At 40.7% G+C, this 16,188-nt stretch overlaps 1 protein-coding gene across 7 annotated transcripts in view; it reads right to left on the reverse strand.

Moving 5' to 3' along the window:
• The window catches only part of L3MBTL4 (L3MBTL histone methyl-lysine binding protein 4), a 453,724-nt gene that overhangs the window by 157,834 nt on the left and 279,702 nt on the right, over positions 1-16,188 (reverse strand). For all 7 annotated transcript variants that reach the window (XM_032309584.1, XM_032309585.1, XM_032309583.1 and 4 more), the window contains one exon: positions 1,393-1,495. In XM_032309584.1, coding sequence (XP_032165475.1) covers positions 1,393-1,495 — 103 coding nt within the window. The remainder of the gene's footprint in view (positions 1-1,392; positions 1,496-16,188) is intronic.

Genomic DNA, 16,188 nt, shown 5'->3' on the forward strand with positions numbered 1-16,188 from the left:
TAACCCACTGAGCCATCCAAGTGCCCCATAATTTTGATTAATTTTAATTTAAACAGGCATATATGACTTGTGACTAATCATAGAGGGGTATGCAGTTCTAGATTTTAAAAAAACAAAAAGAAGCCCACAACAAAAGCCTGAGGAAGATTCTTCATAGCTATATACACCTAAGGATGTCTGAAAAATGACTCTATCATTTTCAACAGGGTATTCACCTAATACAGAGTCCCCCAAATGGTGTGACCACTCCCCCTCCCTCCCAACTTTTTGTCCTTTACTCTCTTTTCCTCCTTCCCCCACATAACACCATAATGTCTCCAGAGATCTGTCCCCAGTCTCCTAGCCCATGAGACCTACACATTTGCCCAAGTACCCAAGATGTTCACATATCTTTATTTCTTTTTTTTATGGATTCTATATGACATCCTTTTAAGTGTTAATATTACATTTACACATATAACATATTCATTTATACTATTTGGGATGTGTTTACCATTATTCCTTATAGTAACGTTTGCTTTGGTTCATTTAGAACTGTTTTCAGTACTGGCTTCCAGGATTGCAACCACCTGGTAAAGCAAGACTTCCACATGGATCTCTTTTGTTCAAACAAATATTACACCTTGCGTCACACATTTCATAACCTATTCCCTTCTCTTTCTACTTATCTATGACATTTATTTTATGTATTTTTCTATTTCAACAATTTTTTTTAGTTTACATATTCTATAACTATAGCACCATATGAATAATTCATCTCTATGTTATTTTACCAATTGATGGAAACAGAAAACATAGTAGGGACTTATATGGATTTATTTGTACTTACTTTTTCTTAAAGCACTATCCTCTCTAAACTTTTCTGAAATATTGGATACATGGGTATATGTTTCAATATAACTTATACTTAATACTTTCTATTCTATCACTGAATTATCTCATCTCCAAATGACTAAGACATAAAGAAAGGGAAATAGGGGTGAGGTGAAAACAATAGGGGGGAGAGGCAAGAAGCTCTGGAATTTCTCTAGAAGACAGCAGGATGCAGCATTTGTGTGGAGAAAATTCAGGCCTGGGGTGGGACACAGAGTGGTGAGCACATCCCATAGAAGAGGCACTTGTTAAGGAAAGTGTCAGACAGCAGAGGTTCTGGGAAGTGATGCAGGTCCAGGAAAGACCTCAAGGGTCCAAGAAAGCTCCAGGAAGGGCAGAGGTGGGCAGGCAGCAGTGGGGCTTTACTCAAGTCAAGTGGGGCCTTAGAGACACAGAGAAGGGAGCATGATGGGAAGGCATTTGGCTCCAAGAGAGTCATTTTTGATGCTACCTATAGCTGCTAATCTGCACACTGTTCCAATTCATCCCTAAAATAATTTAAACAAGAAAAACTTTTACCTGTGATGTCCTGAATACCGTGGACCACGGATATGGCCTATTCCTCGGCACCCTGGTGTAGGACAAACAGCTTGCCCTGGAAGGATTTTCACATCATTTGCTCCTTCAGGAAGTAAAAGAACATACCTTGAAAACACCCTCAGTAAAGAACTAGAAAGACTAAAATATGTAAATGATATTCATTGAGACTTTGCAAATTAAAAACAAACCATCACTAAAATACTTACTAGATACTTGTGATGTTTTATAACATGATTTAGCAGAAAATATCAGTGCTGTCATAGATGAAACTAACACAACTGATATCTGAGGCAGAGCGAAATATACAGGCATTGAAATGTTTTAAAAATATGAGAACATTCATCCATTTCTTTTAGCGAATCATACTGGCAAAGGTGATATAACCATGAGCTAAAAATGTGAAAGAGTGAGGTCTGGTTTGTGGTTCCCTTTGAAACACCACTCAACCAAAACAAGGCTCCCCCAAATACAGGACAGAAATTCAATAAATAGGGGTGCCTGGGTGGCTCAGTCAGTTAGGAGTCTGCCTTTGGCTCAGGTCATGATCCCAGGGTCCTGGGGTTGAGCCCTGTGTCAGGCTCTCTGCTTAGTGGGATATCTATTTCTCCCTCTCACTCTGCCCCTCCGCTCTCCCTCTCTCTCTCTTAAAAAAATAAAATCTTAAAAAAAAATTCAGCTAATAAATGAGACATGCCAAAGATGGTGAACATAGCCCTAGCCATGTTTAAGTAGCTTTCAAAGCTAGCTGAAAAAAAGCACTGACTCCTACTCCACTTCACTAATACTATGTACAGTAACACTTATGCTGCTCTGATACTATTATAATGCTGTATGTACTTAATACTAATATCAGTGCTAATATGTAACCACTCCAGGCCAGAGAGAAACTCTATCAAGCCCAAGGGCAATCTATCTCTAAAGATTATCAGGAGCTCAACCCTGTTTCTCTGTTCTGTGATTTTCCTCAGTCTGCTCTCCCTTTAGAAAAAGCGCTCTGGATCTTGTCATCACACAAAATGACACTGCTTCCAAAAGCACTAAGCAAACAAGCCATCTTGACTACAAAATCATATCCTTCCAGATTGCTTGCTGAGGTAGCCCAGCTGCTGCTGATGGTTCAATATCCTAGGAGTTTCCAGGCCACAGAGTCCCTTCTTTCCCATCCTCACTTCTCTCCCTTCATAAATAACTCCCTTCCCTTTTCTTTGATTCTGCCAACCAGTAGCTCCCTTCTGTTGCGAATAACTTAAGCCCCCTTGCCTCGAAGACCTTCTGTGACAGGTGACTGTAGGAAGGATATAAAGAGCCTGCCATGGGTCAGCGGCACCACCCTGCTGGTCTGTGTTTCACAGGAATAAGTTCTCCTAGAAAAAAATTACACAATGAAAACTATGGTCTTCAGTGTCACCTGAGCCCCTCCCCACTCTCCCAGGCCTCTGCAAGCCTCTACCTCTGGTTCTATCCGCTGCTCCTGCCTGTACTTCACTGGGAAAACAGGAACCTGTCCTGGGGTACAGCATTCCCTCCTTCCTTTCCATCACAATGAGGAGCTCTCTCCCCTACAGGGTGGGTCTCTCACCCTTTCCATTTGGGAATACCTATAGGGTCTTTAGGCTCTAATATATTCTTATCACTCCTGCACTAATGAATCTTGTACCAGTATTTCAACAAATTCCAGTTTCCCCATCACAAAAAGAAAAACAAAACAAAACAAAACAAAACAGAAAACAAAAGCTTAACACTCTCCTTGGGACTCACATTCCCGTTTAGGAGCCATTCACTGTTTTGCCTTTCCCAATCAGACTTCTCAGAGAAGTTATTTCTGTTTCCTCACATCTCGCTTCTCAAACCATATCATTCCTCTCAGGTCACTAATGACTGCTGTGCATGAAGCCCGTCATGTGCTACTGAGGATACATCACACTTGCTGCCTTGGTGCTATTACGCACTATCCCTTCTCAAGTTGTTACTGCCCACAAGCTTTGGTGGCAGCACCCCCCGCCCCCTACAGTTTCCTTGCTGCAAATGGGCATTCTCTTGGAATACTATTTGCCAGATCTCCCTCCTCTAGTTAACCTGAAGATGTCAGAGGACCTCAAGATATGTTCCTGGGCTGCCATTTCTACAGCTTTGTTTATAACCTGCAAGCTGTAGATGCTCACAGGCTATATACAAGCCCACAGCCTACGTATAACAAATATTAGAAGGTACCACAGCAAATATTTAGACTTCAGAGACATTTTCGGTAAGTTTATTGAGTGAGAAGAAAATCTGTCTTAGACACTTATTATGCCTTCATAATTCTGCAAAACACCTTGAGGGATAAACAGAGAGAAACATGTTGCCTAATCCAAAGGTAGCTTTTGGAAGCAGCCTTGAGAAAGAAACAACTTTTTTTTTTATTATAATTTTTTATTTTTTATAAACATATATTTTTATCCCCAGGGGTACAGGTCTGTGAATCACCAGGTTTACACACTTCACAGCACTCACCAAAGCACATACCCTCCCCAATGTCCATAATCCCACCCCCTTCTCCCAAACCCCCTCCCCCCAGCAACCCTCAGTTTGTTTTGTGAGATCAAGAGTCACTTATGGTTTGTCTCCCTCCCAATCCCATCTTGTTTCATTTATGAGAAAGAAACAACTTTTAAACAAATTCAATGAAAACTATAGTTAAAGAACTGTAAACAAGTCTCTAATTAAGAAGTATGTTTAGGGCGCCTGGGTGGCTCAGTGGGTTAAGCCGCTGCCTTCGGCTCAGGTCATGATCTCAGGGTCCTGGGATCGAGTCCCGCATCGGGCTCTCTGTTCAGCAGGGAGCCTGCTTCCCTCTCTCTCTCTCTGCCTGCCTCTCTGACTACTTGTGATTTCTCTCTGTCAAATAAATAAATAAATAAATAATCTTAAAAAAAAAAAAAGTATGTTTATGTCAGTCGGTAAATAAAAAGATTTATAAGAAAGAAGCACAGAATATAAAGAGATTTTTCTCCAAACTGCGTCTCATGATGCACTACCAAGGCCACCGTCACAAAGACCTGGAATATTATACCTATAAACAAACCACCAAACAAATGCTCTCTGTCAGTCAGCCTGTCGCTCTGTGTGGACAACTTTCCAATAAACTGTCAGTGAAGGTTCTCTAATATGTTTTTCAGGACTATTTCAATGCACTTGATTAAATTAGGCTTGAAGTGATCTTTTAAATATTTATCAAGGCACACTTATCTCCAATGTCCCAATGGGGGTTATATTTCTCTACTTGTTAGATACGTAAGGAAGAGTATGACCTCAACTATTACGAGAAGAGTTATTACATTAAGAACCGCAAGCAAGGATCATAACAAAGAAGAAGTAGAGAAGAACATGCAATAAAAAAGCATGGAATCTAACAATTTTCCTTGGTACATTTTGTATGATGAAGTTTAATGGGTTGACTCAACGGTGAATTAGACAGCCATCTGTTGGGGAAAAGAAACCTGTGAATTCTATAATCCTTCATATTATTGCCTCTAGGATAAGGGAACCTATGATAAAATTAATGTTTTTTTCCTCAGAAAATAATTGCATTTTTACCAAGAATATCTTCCTTTTAACTTGGATATTTAAAGAATTAAGTCTCAAGAAGAAAATGTTCTCAACTTGACATCATTCTTTTTTAGAGAGACCATCCTGAACATTTTACCCTTCCTTGCCTGCTTTTTGCCACTTTAACTGAAATCGATTTCCTAGTTTATCTGCTGAGCTCCTGTCTCCCTTCACTAGAGTCAGGACATTGACCTTATCTAATGAGTCGACCACTGGAGCCCCAGAACCCACTACAAGTAGCAACTGGCACTTAATAAATACCAAATAAAAACATTTTATAAATGAATCAAAAATCACAAAGACAGCAACAATTAACACCTGTAGGCATTATTTGGCATATCCTGACCACCATGCTGGAAGCTAATCCCCACTTTACTCCTATTTCAGAGCTTAGCTTGTCTAAAATCAATCTCTGGTTTTCTATTTCTGAATACCATGAGCTATTATCAAGCACTAATAGCTCCTAATTTATTCCAAGTCTTCTGTGAAAATTGTACTTAGGCAGGAGTCAATCTAATGGCATAGTTCTTCCTGCAAAGGCAAAACAAAATTGAAAATATCCTTGTAGACTGGAAATTATCCGAGTAAGGAGCAATGCTTCACACTCGCATGATACGGTAAGTAAAATGTCCTAATGGGCCCCCATTCACATGGAATTATGTGGCTGCCATCAGCAGCCCAGGCAGACACTGTAGTTGCCCACCCAATGTCCATTCCCTCTTTCTTGTTGACTGAACCCTGATTTGGTTCAAGGCAGCAATGTGCCCAGCTAAAAATGTTGGCTTTGCCAGCCTCTCACATCTAGATGTGGTCATTTGACACCGTCTGGGACAATAAGACCTAAGGGAAGTGCAATATAAGGATGTCCACAAAGGCTTCTTTCCCGGTAGGAGGGTAAAGGTGATGCCAGTGCTGCTTTGCCCATGTCCTCCCCTTCCTCGACCTTCATGGAATGCAGACGTTAGAGCTCACAAGGTTGACAAGCACAAAGACGAAAGCAAAAGTGTTGAAGAATAACCTCTTTGATTAAACCATTGTAAACAGATTTTTGTGTGACTTGCAGCTGAAAAGTCCATATAAGAAAACAGCAATTTTATTGTTTATCCTTTTGTGAAATCAAATAATTGTTCTAAGACAAAAACAAGAATTGCATATGAGCTTTTGATCTATTTGTCACGTAAAGAAGATGTAAGGTATTAAGGGAAAAATCAATACACTAAAGAGCTCGCACCCATTGCTAAAAAATGAGAAAGGGAATTGGCCTTTATTTCAAAATGGCGGAAACTGGTGACCACCAGTGACATGAGTGAAAAGGCTTTACTGGTCCAGTAAGTGTGGGTTAGAGGCTGCGTTCATGGCTCTCTTTCTGAGCAGGAAGCAGCTCCCCCTCTGAACTGTTATTTTATTGGGTCTAGAGGTGATTGGGGGCAGAATGACAATGGCACTGAAGCAAATGAAGGGGTTCTGTTCCATTACGTATATATGTGAGCTCCGCACTGATGTGGGCCCACATCAGGGCACAAGGATCAAGCAGCAGGCTTCCTAGATAATTACCACTGCCAGAAAAGTTTTCAGTTCAACCTGATTCATTTCATAAGTGTTTTACAGAGAAATGACTTTACCATCAGGTGGTAATACCTGCTGGAGGATACACAGAAAAGTGGAACAGATTTAAATCTGATACTGCTAGCAGACAAGTTAAGATACTTTAACTCTTATTTTCTTGATACTATTTTTTAAATAATAGTTTTTTTGAATAGCCACTGAGAGTTATTTACTCATTTAAAGAGGTACTGAGTGCCTGCTATATATCAGACAGGATTTGGAGGGCCAAGGATATGGCAGTAGACCAAACAGAAAGACCTGTTGTCCCTGGAGCTTATGTTCTGTTGCCAAAGATAGAATAAACACTCATTGAGAAACACAATGGAATGTCAGATAGTGATAGTGCTAGGAAGACATAAAGTCATGGGGCAGAAGTGGGGATGCTCTTAAGGCTGGTAGTCAGGGGAGAAGTCTTGACATTCGATTCTACACAGAGTGAGAGCACATTTCTGGAAGAACAGCAGGAAGGCTAGTGTGGTTGGAGCCAAAAAGGAAAGCAGGCAAAAGATGAGATCTCACAGGCCAAATGGACATTCTGGGTTAGGTGGGGGCTCTGGAGAACAGAAAGGGCTGAAGAATAATTAAGAATATACTTACTGAGCGTGTTCTTTGAGGGGCACAGTAGGCAAGGGCCTGGGGCAGGCTGTGCCTTGTGGCAGGGTCTAGAGGTACCCTGCAACCATGGTGTCTACACCTGGTGCTTGAGGCCATGGATTAGGTGAGATCCCATGGTGAGTTAGTGTCAGTGGAGGAGAGAAGAGGCCTGAGGACTGAGCTCTGGGAAACAGAGTAGGTAGAGGCGAAAAGAGCGTGAGGAAGGGGTGGAGAAGGAGTAGCCAGGCAGAGCCATGCATCCTCCATGGAGAAGGACATGCAGACAGTGCATCAGGAAGCAAGTCAGGGGCTGTGACCATGTGCTGAGGAAGGGCACCTGTTCGCCGGCTGTGTGTATGCAGCGCAGAGCTGCTGGGACTGGAGTGGGACCGTTTTTGATCACTGGATGCCAAGAAGCCTGACTCAAGGTAAGGGAGTGTGGAAGAGAAAAAAGGGGCAGACCTGGGCACTAAGTGCTCTCCACCCAGAGCACTAGTTTTCTTGGCAAAACAGGCCCCAAGACCATCAGCTGAAATTAAGAGTGGAGCAAGGGAAGGAGCAGATTTAAATCAGGATCTTAAAAGAAATAAATAAAAGAAACTATTCAGATATGCACGTGTTTCCATTTCATACACTTAGGATTCTTTGGTAGGCAATCTTAGGATTTCACTGTCTTTATTTTAGGAAGAAACCTTTAGGGCAGTACCCTGTTTTGTTTTATTTTGTTGTTTTTTTTTTTTTTTCCCTCCTGCCCTGCCCCCAGGAAATTTATTTTACAGTTGTTAAGAAGATTTAATGAAATAATTACCCCTGAATGCTAGAGAATGCAAAGAATAAGCATACCTTTCAAACTGAAATTATAGATTAATCATACTTATTCTTTATCTCCTAATGAAATTAGGGACAACAAATACCCATTGTGCTGTAATAATGAGTTTCTCAAACAGAAGAAGAAAACAGTGTTGAAGAAAATAATGTAACCAAACACCATGTTTGCTTGTCCAAGGTTCCAGGCTGTCAGTTTTCATGATATGTAAGCAAAATAGAATAATAATTTTGTGAAATGGAAATGCAACCTAAGAATAAGAAAAGGTTCCTACAAATGTGACTGTTTTGTCTAACCTGTTGATCTAGAAAAACCTTTAAAATATAGCCATGGCAATAGCTGTAATGGAAGGCAAACTAATCACCCACCTGATGCAGGACCCCATCTAGAAATGTGCCCGAGTCCTGCTCTGTGGCCAGTGGTGACAATGAAACTTATTCTACTGCGGCGAGCATCATGATCACCCCACGGTGAGAAGAGTTCAGCAGCTATGTTAGCCTTCTGAAAGCCTCTCCCACGGATCCGACTAGAGCTTCCCACTGAACACTTACAGTCAAAAGTGAAACATATTCTACTGGGATCTGATCGGTATTTAAAAGGAGACAGAACAGTGGGCAAAGATTTCCTTAGCAAATATAAAATGCACTTATCACATGTGGAGTTTTAAATAAGAGACAGAATAACATGGTGGGTAACTGGTCAATAACAAGGGGAGCCCAGAAAAATTGGATCTCGCGCTTAAGTATGGGCACAGGATTGGGGCATCAATTTGTACCCAACTGTTTACACAAAACTAGGCTCTTCTCATATTATCAAATAGCAGAGACCTTCATAAAATGCCAACCTGTTTTGTAACCCAGTTTTTAACCTTTCAAAAAATCAGAAAAACGGGGCACCTGGGTGGCTCAGTGGGTTAAGCCGCTGCCTTCAGCTCAGGTCATGATCTCAGGGTCCTGGGATTGAGTCCCGCATCGGGCTCTCTGCTCAGCAGGGAGCCTGTTTCCCTTCCTCTCTCTCTGTCAAATAAATAAAATCTTTAAAAAAAAAAAATCAGAAAAACAATACTCTTGATTAATGGAAGGGAAAAATTGGGAGAGGTCCACATAGATAATGCAGAAGCACAGAATTTTAAGAGTAGAAAAAACTTTGGGTGTTACTGGTTCACATGAAATATCTGGTTTGCATGTCACTGAACTAAATTGAATTAAACTTGCCTCTAGTGCATAACCATACTGGGGTGAGGGGCAGGCGGTAGGGGGCAATATGTGTATAACAGCAAGTCAAACAAAACTACTTCACTAGACTGTACTGTATCATTGTTTTCATTACTTTTAAGAAAGAAATAAAAGTAGATGCATGTCTTCTAAATATTAACTTTTACACAAATTCTTTCAAAGCTATTATAAAAACTGGGTACCTGGGTGGCTCAGTCACTTAAGGGTCTGCCTTCGGCTCACGTCATGACCCAGGGATCCTCAGATGGAACCCTCTGTCAGACTCAAAGAGATTCTGCTTCTCCCTCTCCCTCTGCCCTCCCCACTCACCCCACCCTGGCTTGTGCTCTCTCTCAAATAAATAAATAAAAATCTTAAAAAAATTCCCAGCTACTGTAGAAGCTAAAACTACTTTCTTTTGTGCTACATCTCCCCTCATTTGTCTTTTATATGAAATCAGCTTTCTTTTTTTTAATTTATTTTTTATTAACATATAATGTATTATTAGCCCCAGGAGTACAGGTCTGTGAATCATCGGGCTTACACACTTCACAGCACTCACCATAGAACATACCTACTCCAATGTCCATCACCCAGCCATCCTATCTTTACCCTCCCACTCCCCAGCAACCCTCAGTTTGTTTTGTGGGAATAAGAGTCTCTTATGGTTTGTCTCCTTCCTGATCCCATCTTATTTCATGAAATCAACTTTCTTAAAAACAACAACAACAACAACTAATTTGGTATTTGGTTTACGTAAATGAATTAGTCCTATCTAATCAAAACAAAAACGCTGCAACCTTCCCTTTCTCTCTTCACGCTATACTCTATTTCTGTTTCTCTACCCTCCCCGACCTCATGCTCTCTTTCTGTCCCCTCTCTTCCCTTCCTTTCTCCCTCTACTTTGCCCCTGCAACAGGACACTAAACAGAATCCCAAAGGATGGTAACTTCCTTAGTCCTAGAACTTTTCTTATTCATGTGAAGAGAGATACAAAACTGACCTAAAACTGTATTCATATTTGTTTTTGAGCATCTCCAATCCCTTAACTGATTTTTCTCCTTTTACCAAAAGAAGAAATTATTTAGAAGAATTAAACTATGAAGTGATTCTAAAAAGGGGTGATGATAACATCTTTCCAATAACCTGTAAATAACTCCTAAAGTAGAACTGGGCATTAATGCCCAATCCCTCCAAAAATTAGCACCTCGACTATTCTAAATGTTGAGAGTTGTTTGGGAAGCTTGTTTATATGTATATAATTAATTGTGATTTCTACTCTAAACCTAACGCTACAATTAATGACATTCCTGTATTGAGTAACTTGTGATTAGTCTTGGCTGAATTGCCTTGTTTCAGTGGGAAGGAAACCCTCTACCCTGAGGTCAGTAACACATGCCTGGATGAAATGGAAGGAGCAGCCCACCTTTCCTCCAAGACTTGTGTACTAGTTTACTCACTGGGGGCTTTGAGTTAGTTTGGATTATTGGCTTGAGGGAGAAGGATGAGCGCTTCCTGCCTGTAAAGTGTTAGTGCCGCCCAGAGGGACCACCGTGCAAGATAGGCAAGAGACCACACCTGCTCCATGCTACCTGCTCAAAACAGCAAATAACAATACCCTTTTCATCACAGATATGACGATGCTCCATTCTGAGAAGGAGAGAAAGTGCCCCTCATATGGTCTGACCATGAAATGCTAACTTGCTGATGGCTGAGTAAGTGTCCATGGTACCTGCCCTTTGAGTCCATTCTAAAGCAGCAGGACAATAACCTAGCAGGTTCTGCATAGACCAGACACCATGGGCACAGACACAGAGGATCAGGAGAAGCTGGAAAGAATGCAGATATTTGGACATATAATGTTCAGGTCCCCAAAAATCTGAATTCCAGGAGTAAGCTTATGGATCTTACTTAGGTGTTCCTTCTCAGGTTGGAAACCACTGACCTAGACCACTCTTAGTTTTGCAATAAGGAAATAATGCTTTGGGAGATCAAATTCTTTGTGCCCGATCATAAATCATACCATGGCAGTCAGGACAAGAATTCAAGCTTCTTAACTTGCAGATCTGTGCTCTTTTCACTCTGCTATGCTGCCCAAGATGCAACCTCTATACTCAACACTTCTATAGGTTTATAGACAAAAAACTTCTGAACACACTATCCCTTGCTTTAAAGCTTAAGCAATAGCAAGGGTAACACACATGTGTTAGTCAAGTATCTGGAATGAACAGAGTGAAGTCTGGGTGATTGCACCATGCTACACAGCGACAGCAACAGATACAGCGGGAGTGTGCACAGCGAGCCGGAGACCACCACGGGAACACACACGCACACAGTGAGTCAGAGACCAACATGGGATCGCGCAGAGCGAGTTGGAGACCAGCGCTGCTCTCCTCACACACTCCTTACAAGAGGCGCAGTTTCCTGAGATGGCAATGGTCCAGGTATGGTCTTTATACAGCATGACCTTGAACTCAGGCTACTCACAGTGCCTTCAGCTCAGTACATGCTGACTGTCCAGTTCAGTGATAGAGGACTAACCCTCTGCAACAGGCTGAGCGAGACACGCTTTTCAGTAATTGTGACTAAAAACACATCCTGCCTTTACTTGGGGAAGGTGGAAAGCTAACCCTGGAATCAGATGGGAGACTTCACTGTGTCACTGTTTTCACTGACCACCTGATACTGTAGGGAATTCGTGGGCAGGTATTACATGAAGAGTCGGCTCCTAATGACTTCCATTACAAAACAGGTCCATTGATACGAAGAAGAGAGTGATGACTTAAAAACAAAGGATGGAGGATGTTCTCTTCCCTATAAAAAACACCAGCTACACATTAAAGATTATAAACTTCCACAGCCACTTCTTTCACTCTGCTCTGCCATTCCTTGAGACATATGCAGAAAAAGAGTCAAGCAAAGCAGCATTAAAGAGTGTAGGATTATTCGAGGGGAATAATGTCTTGAAGGAGTGGGTCAGTAACAGAGTGGCAGTGATACGCCATCAGCAGCCATGACCTCACCCGTATTGGCTTCCCACTATTTGGTGATCACAGAAACATTACATGCAGAACATTTTTATGAAGGAATGCTGCAAGTAAAATTAGGAGCACTCTAAAGAACGTTCTAGGGCAGGTAAGTGGCAATGGAAGACAGGTTCATGTCATATGTAATAGGTAGAGGCTACTGGCGGGTCAGAGTAACTCTGAGGTTGTGTCTGCAGCGGCTAGGATGGGAGCTCCTAAATGTGTCAGTCCTTCCCTGAGCAGGTCATGCAAGGAAAGCCCCATGGCGGCCCCAGCTGGATGCGACAGTGTGGAGATCTGTTATCCCAAAGACCCAGGGAGGCTCTTCTGACATCTCTTAAAATTACAATATTCGTATGTGTTCAAGTTAAAATTTATTGCTTTGCCAAGAAAAAAAATACTCTAATTTTTACTTTCTGGTTTGAAATGAGTATCAAAGCATACATGAAAATTAAAATATAAGCCAAAGGCTCTCGCATTATTCACTGAATTTTACGTTTGTGCACCTTTTCAACTTCATGACTCTTGGTTGTTTAGAATGCAGAGTGAAATGAAAAAACAAACCATAATCTCTATACAGCTTCCTTCTTAATGTAAATATATAATACTTATTTTATGTTAAAAATATTTGATTCTATTTTTATTCTAATGGGTCATTTAAGGATAGATCTACTTAGAAAATAAAATGGACAGGTATTTGCCAGTTTTTCTAAGATCAGAAAGAAAGGGAATAAGACATCTCCAAGATGCTACTACCCCTAAGCTTGTCTGTAAACAAACATATGGAGTTGCCCTCACACGCTCCCCATCTTCACTCTGACCCCCAAGCTCAAACTAGATGTTGGTATGACTAGAATCTTGGGAGGAGAAATTTCAATCTCTTCACACTGAAACTGGTATCTGCAGCCGCAGAATGACCCTGCAATGCCTCCCGTGGGACCTGCCTTCCCCTTCCCTGGCCAGGTGCCTGTTCAGAGTCCATCCTAGCTGCCCCATCCACTAAGGTCACCAGTGTAAAACCATGTCCCACAGGACTTTCCAAGCTTGGCACAGTGCTCACTACAGTTTAGATGCCAAAAAAGGTCTTTATTAAGTACACTGACATTACCCTTTAAGATAATAAACCTTCCTTAAACAATATTCTCAGGCAGTCTGTTGATCATTCAAGGTTTCCATTACCCAAACCTGTAGGGCAATGTAGACACTGGGGTGTAACAACTGCATATCATACTTTCCCTTTCCTTAGAAGACATCACAGTTTTCTGGATAGGGTTAAAACCTTTCTGAGAAATCCTGAAAAGTCTTCTGCCTAATCCTGGGTCTCTATAGGACAACCATGTGCTGACATCCACAAATCTGTGGCCCAATAGGACCTACGTACTGGGATAGAACCTGCACAGTGGGACAGAACCCACACGCTGGAATAGAGTGCTTTACTGTCAAACTACTGAGCTATTCCAGGACTTTTAGAAGTTTGTGTATATTTGTAGTATCAGTAACTTAGAACAGAACAGTGCTTTGATGAGAGACAATCTAATAGTGTCTGTAATGGGACAACTAAGACCACCTTGTCATATCTCATTTCAATAACTATGAACAGAAGCAAAGGAAGTCATCTAGCTATGATGAGAAAATAATCAGCAAAACTGTTCCATGCTAGAATTAGGTACCCAAATATCAAGTTTTAGAACAAAGTATATGAATTCTGCCCTCACACCTCCAGAAGGTAGAGCACATAGGATAAGCACTTCAACAAGGAACATTTAAAACAGATAATATCATTAAGACTATAAGTACATTTTGAAATGTATTATTTTTCCTTGATAAGTCTATAATGTAAATCTGTAATTAGGGACTTCTAAAATAGCTAACTTTTTTAAGCACAATATGCTGTAATTGTCTATTAAGTCAATGAGTACTTAGGGACTCTTAAAACTGCTGATTACTTGCTTGCTGGATTTTGGAAGAACAAGAACTAAACTCTCCTTATAAAATTCTCTTTAAAATAGACTGAAATTGAAATTGTGCTATTACCTGGCTAAGTTAATCTTCCTTTTTTTTCTCAGAAAGACATCTATTCATCATCATATTTATCATTCCAGATGTGGACTAAAACTGCATTAAGTTATATTTTATAATTTAAGTGAATTTTCATCTCCACCAGAATAAAACTTTTCTAGTTCCACAGGGTCCCAAATGTCATCAAAGGGGGTTTTATTAATCATTGAGCTCCTACTTCAGATTTCAGGATTTTATCTCACTCAATAGGATAAACAGCATACCAGGCCATTTGGTATATTTACAAATCATTCTGTTATATTTATACATCTGCTGTGTAATGAACCAAAAGGAAAACGGGTTATGTCCTTTATCAAGTTATGTTCTATTATGCTTGCTTTTGCTTAACAGTTAAATAAATTAGCAATGTTTACAGGGTCCTTAAAATAAATTATAATAAATGTTATAGCTGTTATTATTGTAGTTTGTGAAAATAGTCTATTAATATACAATTTAACTTCATAATAATGTTATCTATGTTTAATTTACTTTGTAATCAGGCATCATAATTACTTCCAAATATAAATCAAACAGAAGCTAAAGAAAGAACAATGACAAAATTATTTAGACATGGAAGTCAGCTAAGGAAATCTTTTTCTGCTTGTCAGCTTCCTATTCATGAAAGTTCTCTTTGTTGGTAGTGGAAGTATTTTGGCCGATATCTCTGCTACTAGGCCTGAATGAACTAATTTTACAACTGCTACTCAAGAATTCACTCCATAATGGTTGCAGGTGAGAACCCAAGGTGGCCTCTAAAGATGCATGCTTTGGCATAAGTGATGAACCAACCCTTAGAGAAAATAACAGATAAATATTGGAATCCAGACATTGGAGAAATGCTGATAGACACAACACTCTTCATCTCTCCACTCATGAAGTTTATAATACTGACAAAAAGCAAGGAAACAGACCATTAAAATAACTACATATTATGATATGACTACAGTATTATCATATGTACTATGGAGAAGAGGTAGTGATAAAATGGAAAACAGGGTGATCGTTCTTTAGATAATGTGTCAGGGAAGGCCTTTTTCCTAAGGGACCATCTGAAATGAATTCCAAAGGGCATGAAAGTGTAGTCTATTAGAAGAGCAGATAGAACATTCTGGACAGAAACAATAGCATATGCAAAGGCCCTGGGGTGAAAAGACTTTGTGTTCAAAAAACTGAAAGAAAGGAGTGAGTGGATGGATGAGAGGAGAAAGGAAGACTAGGAGGTGAGAGGTGTGTGTATTCACATTCTGTCTTCTTGTTTTTCCTCCTTTGTTCTCATTCCACCCTCTTCAGCTAGCACTGGAGTGGGCATTTATTTATAAATGGGAAGACCCAATATGAGGCTGGGGCAATAGCCGGCTATTTGCTTCCTTTGGTCTACAAAGGTGTGGCCCACATCTCTAAGAAAAGATCCCATACAGCAGAAGGTAATGACACAGCAGTGGCCTGTGGTCAAGTTAATGAGCTGAAGGCCATACTTCTGCTTTGACATACCCTGCATCGGACCCAGAAGGGACCCAGATGTTCTTCTATGCCTCAGTAAGGAGGCATGGGGTCTTTGAGAGCACTGGTAGGTGAACAAGAACCTGGCATCAAGATGCAAAGTCACACAGAGATTTGGGTACTGGAGCAAACAGCTGGGACCACACAACTTGGGGAAGTATCTTGAGGCATCAACCTACAGATTCCTCAGATTCCTCCCAGGCCTGACAGGGATTCCTCCTTAAGGAAAAAAAAAGCTCTGCCTTTTTCTAGAAACAGCTGCACACCTGGCAAGGTGCTGGTCATGAATGGTGTGCAGTTAGCATGGGTATGAGGCTGTGTGGCAGAGTAAACGATTTCTGCCACCCTCTTCGAAGACCACCAT

The sequence above is a fragment of the Mustela erminea genome, chromosome 13 (assembly GCF_009829155.1).
Source record: "Mustela erminea isolate mMusErm1 chromosome 13, mMusErm1.Pri, whole genome shotgun sequence".
Lineage (NCBI taxonomy): Eukaryota > Metazoa > Chordata > Mammalia > Carnivora > Mustelidae > Mustela > Mustela erminea.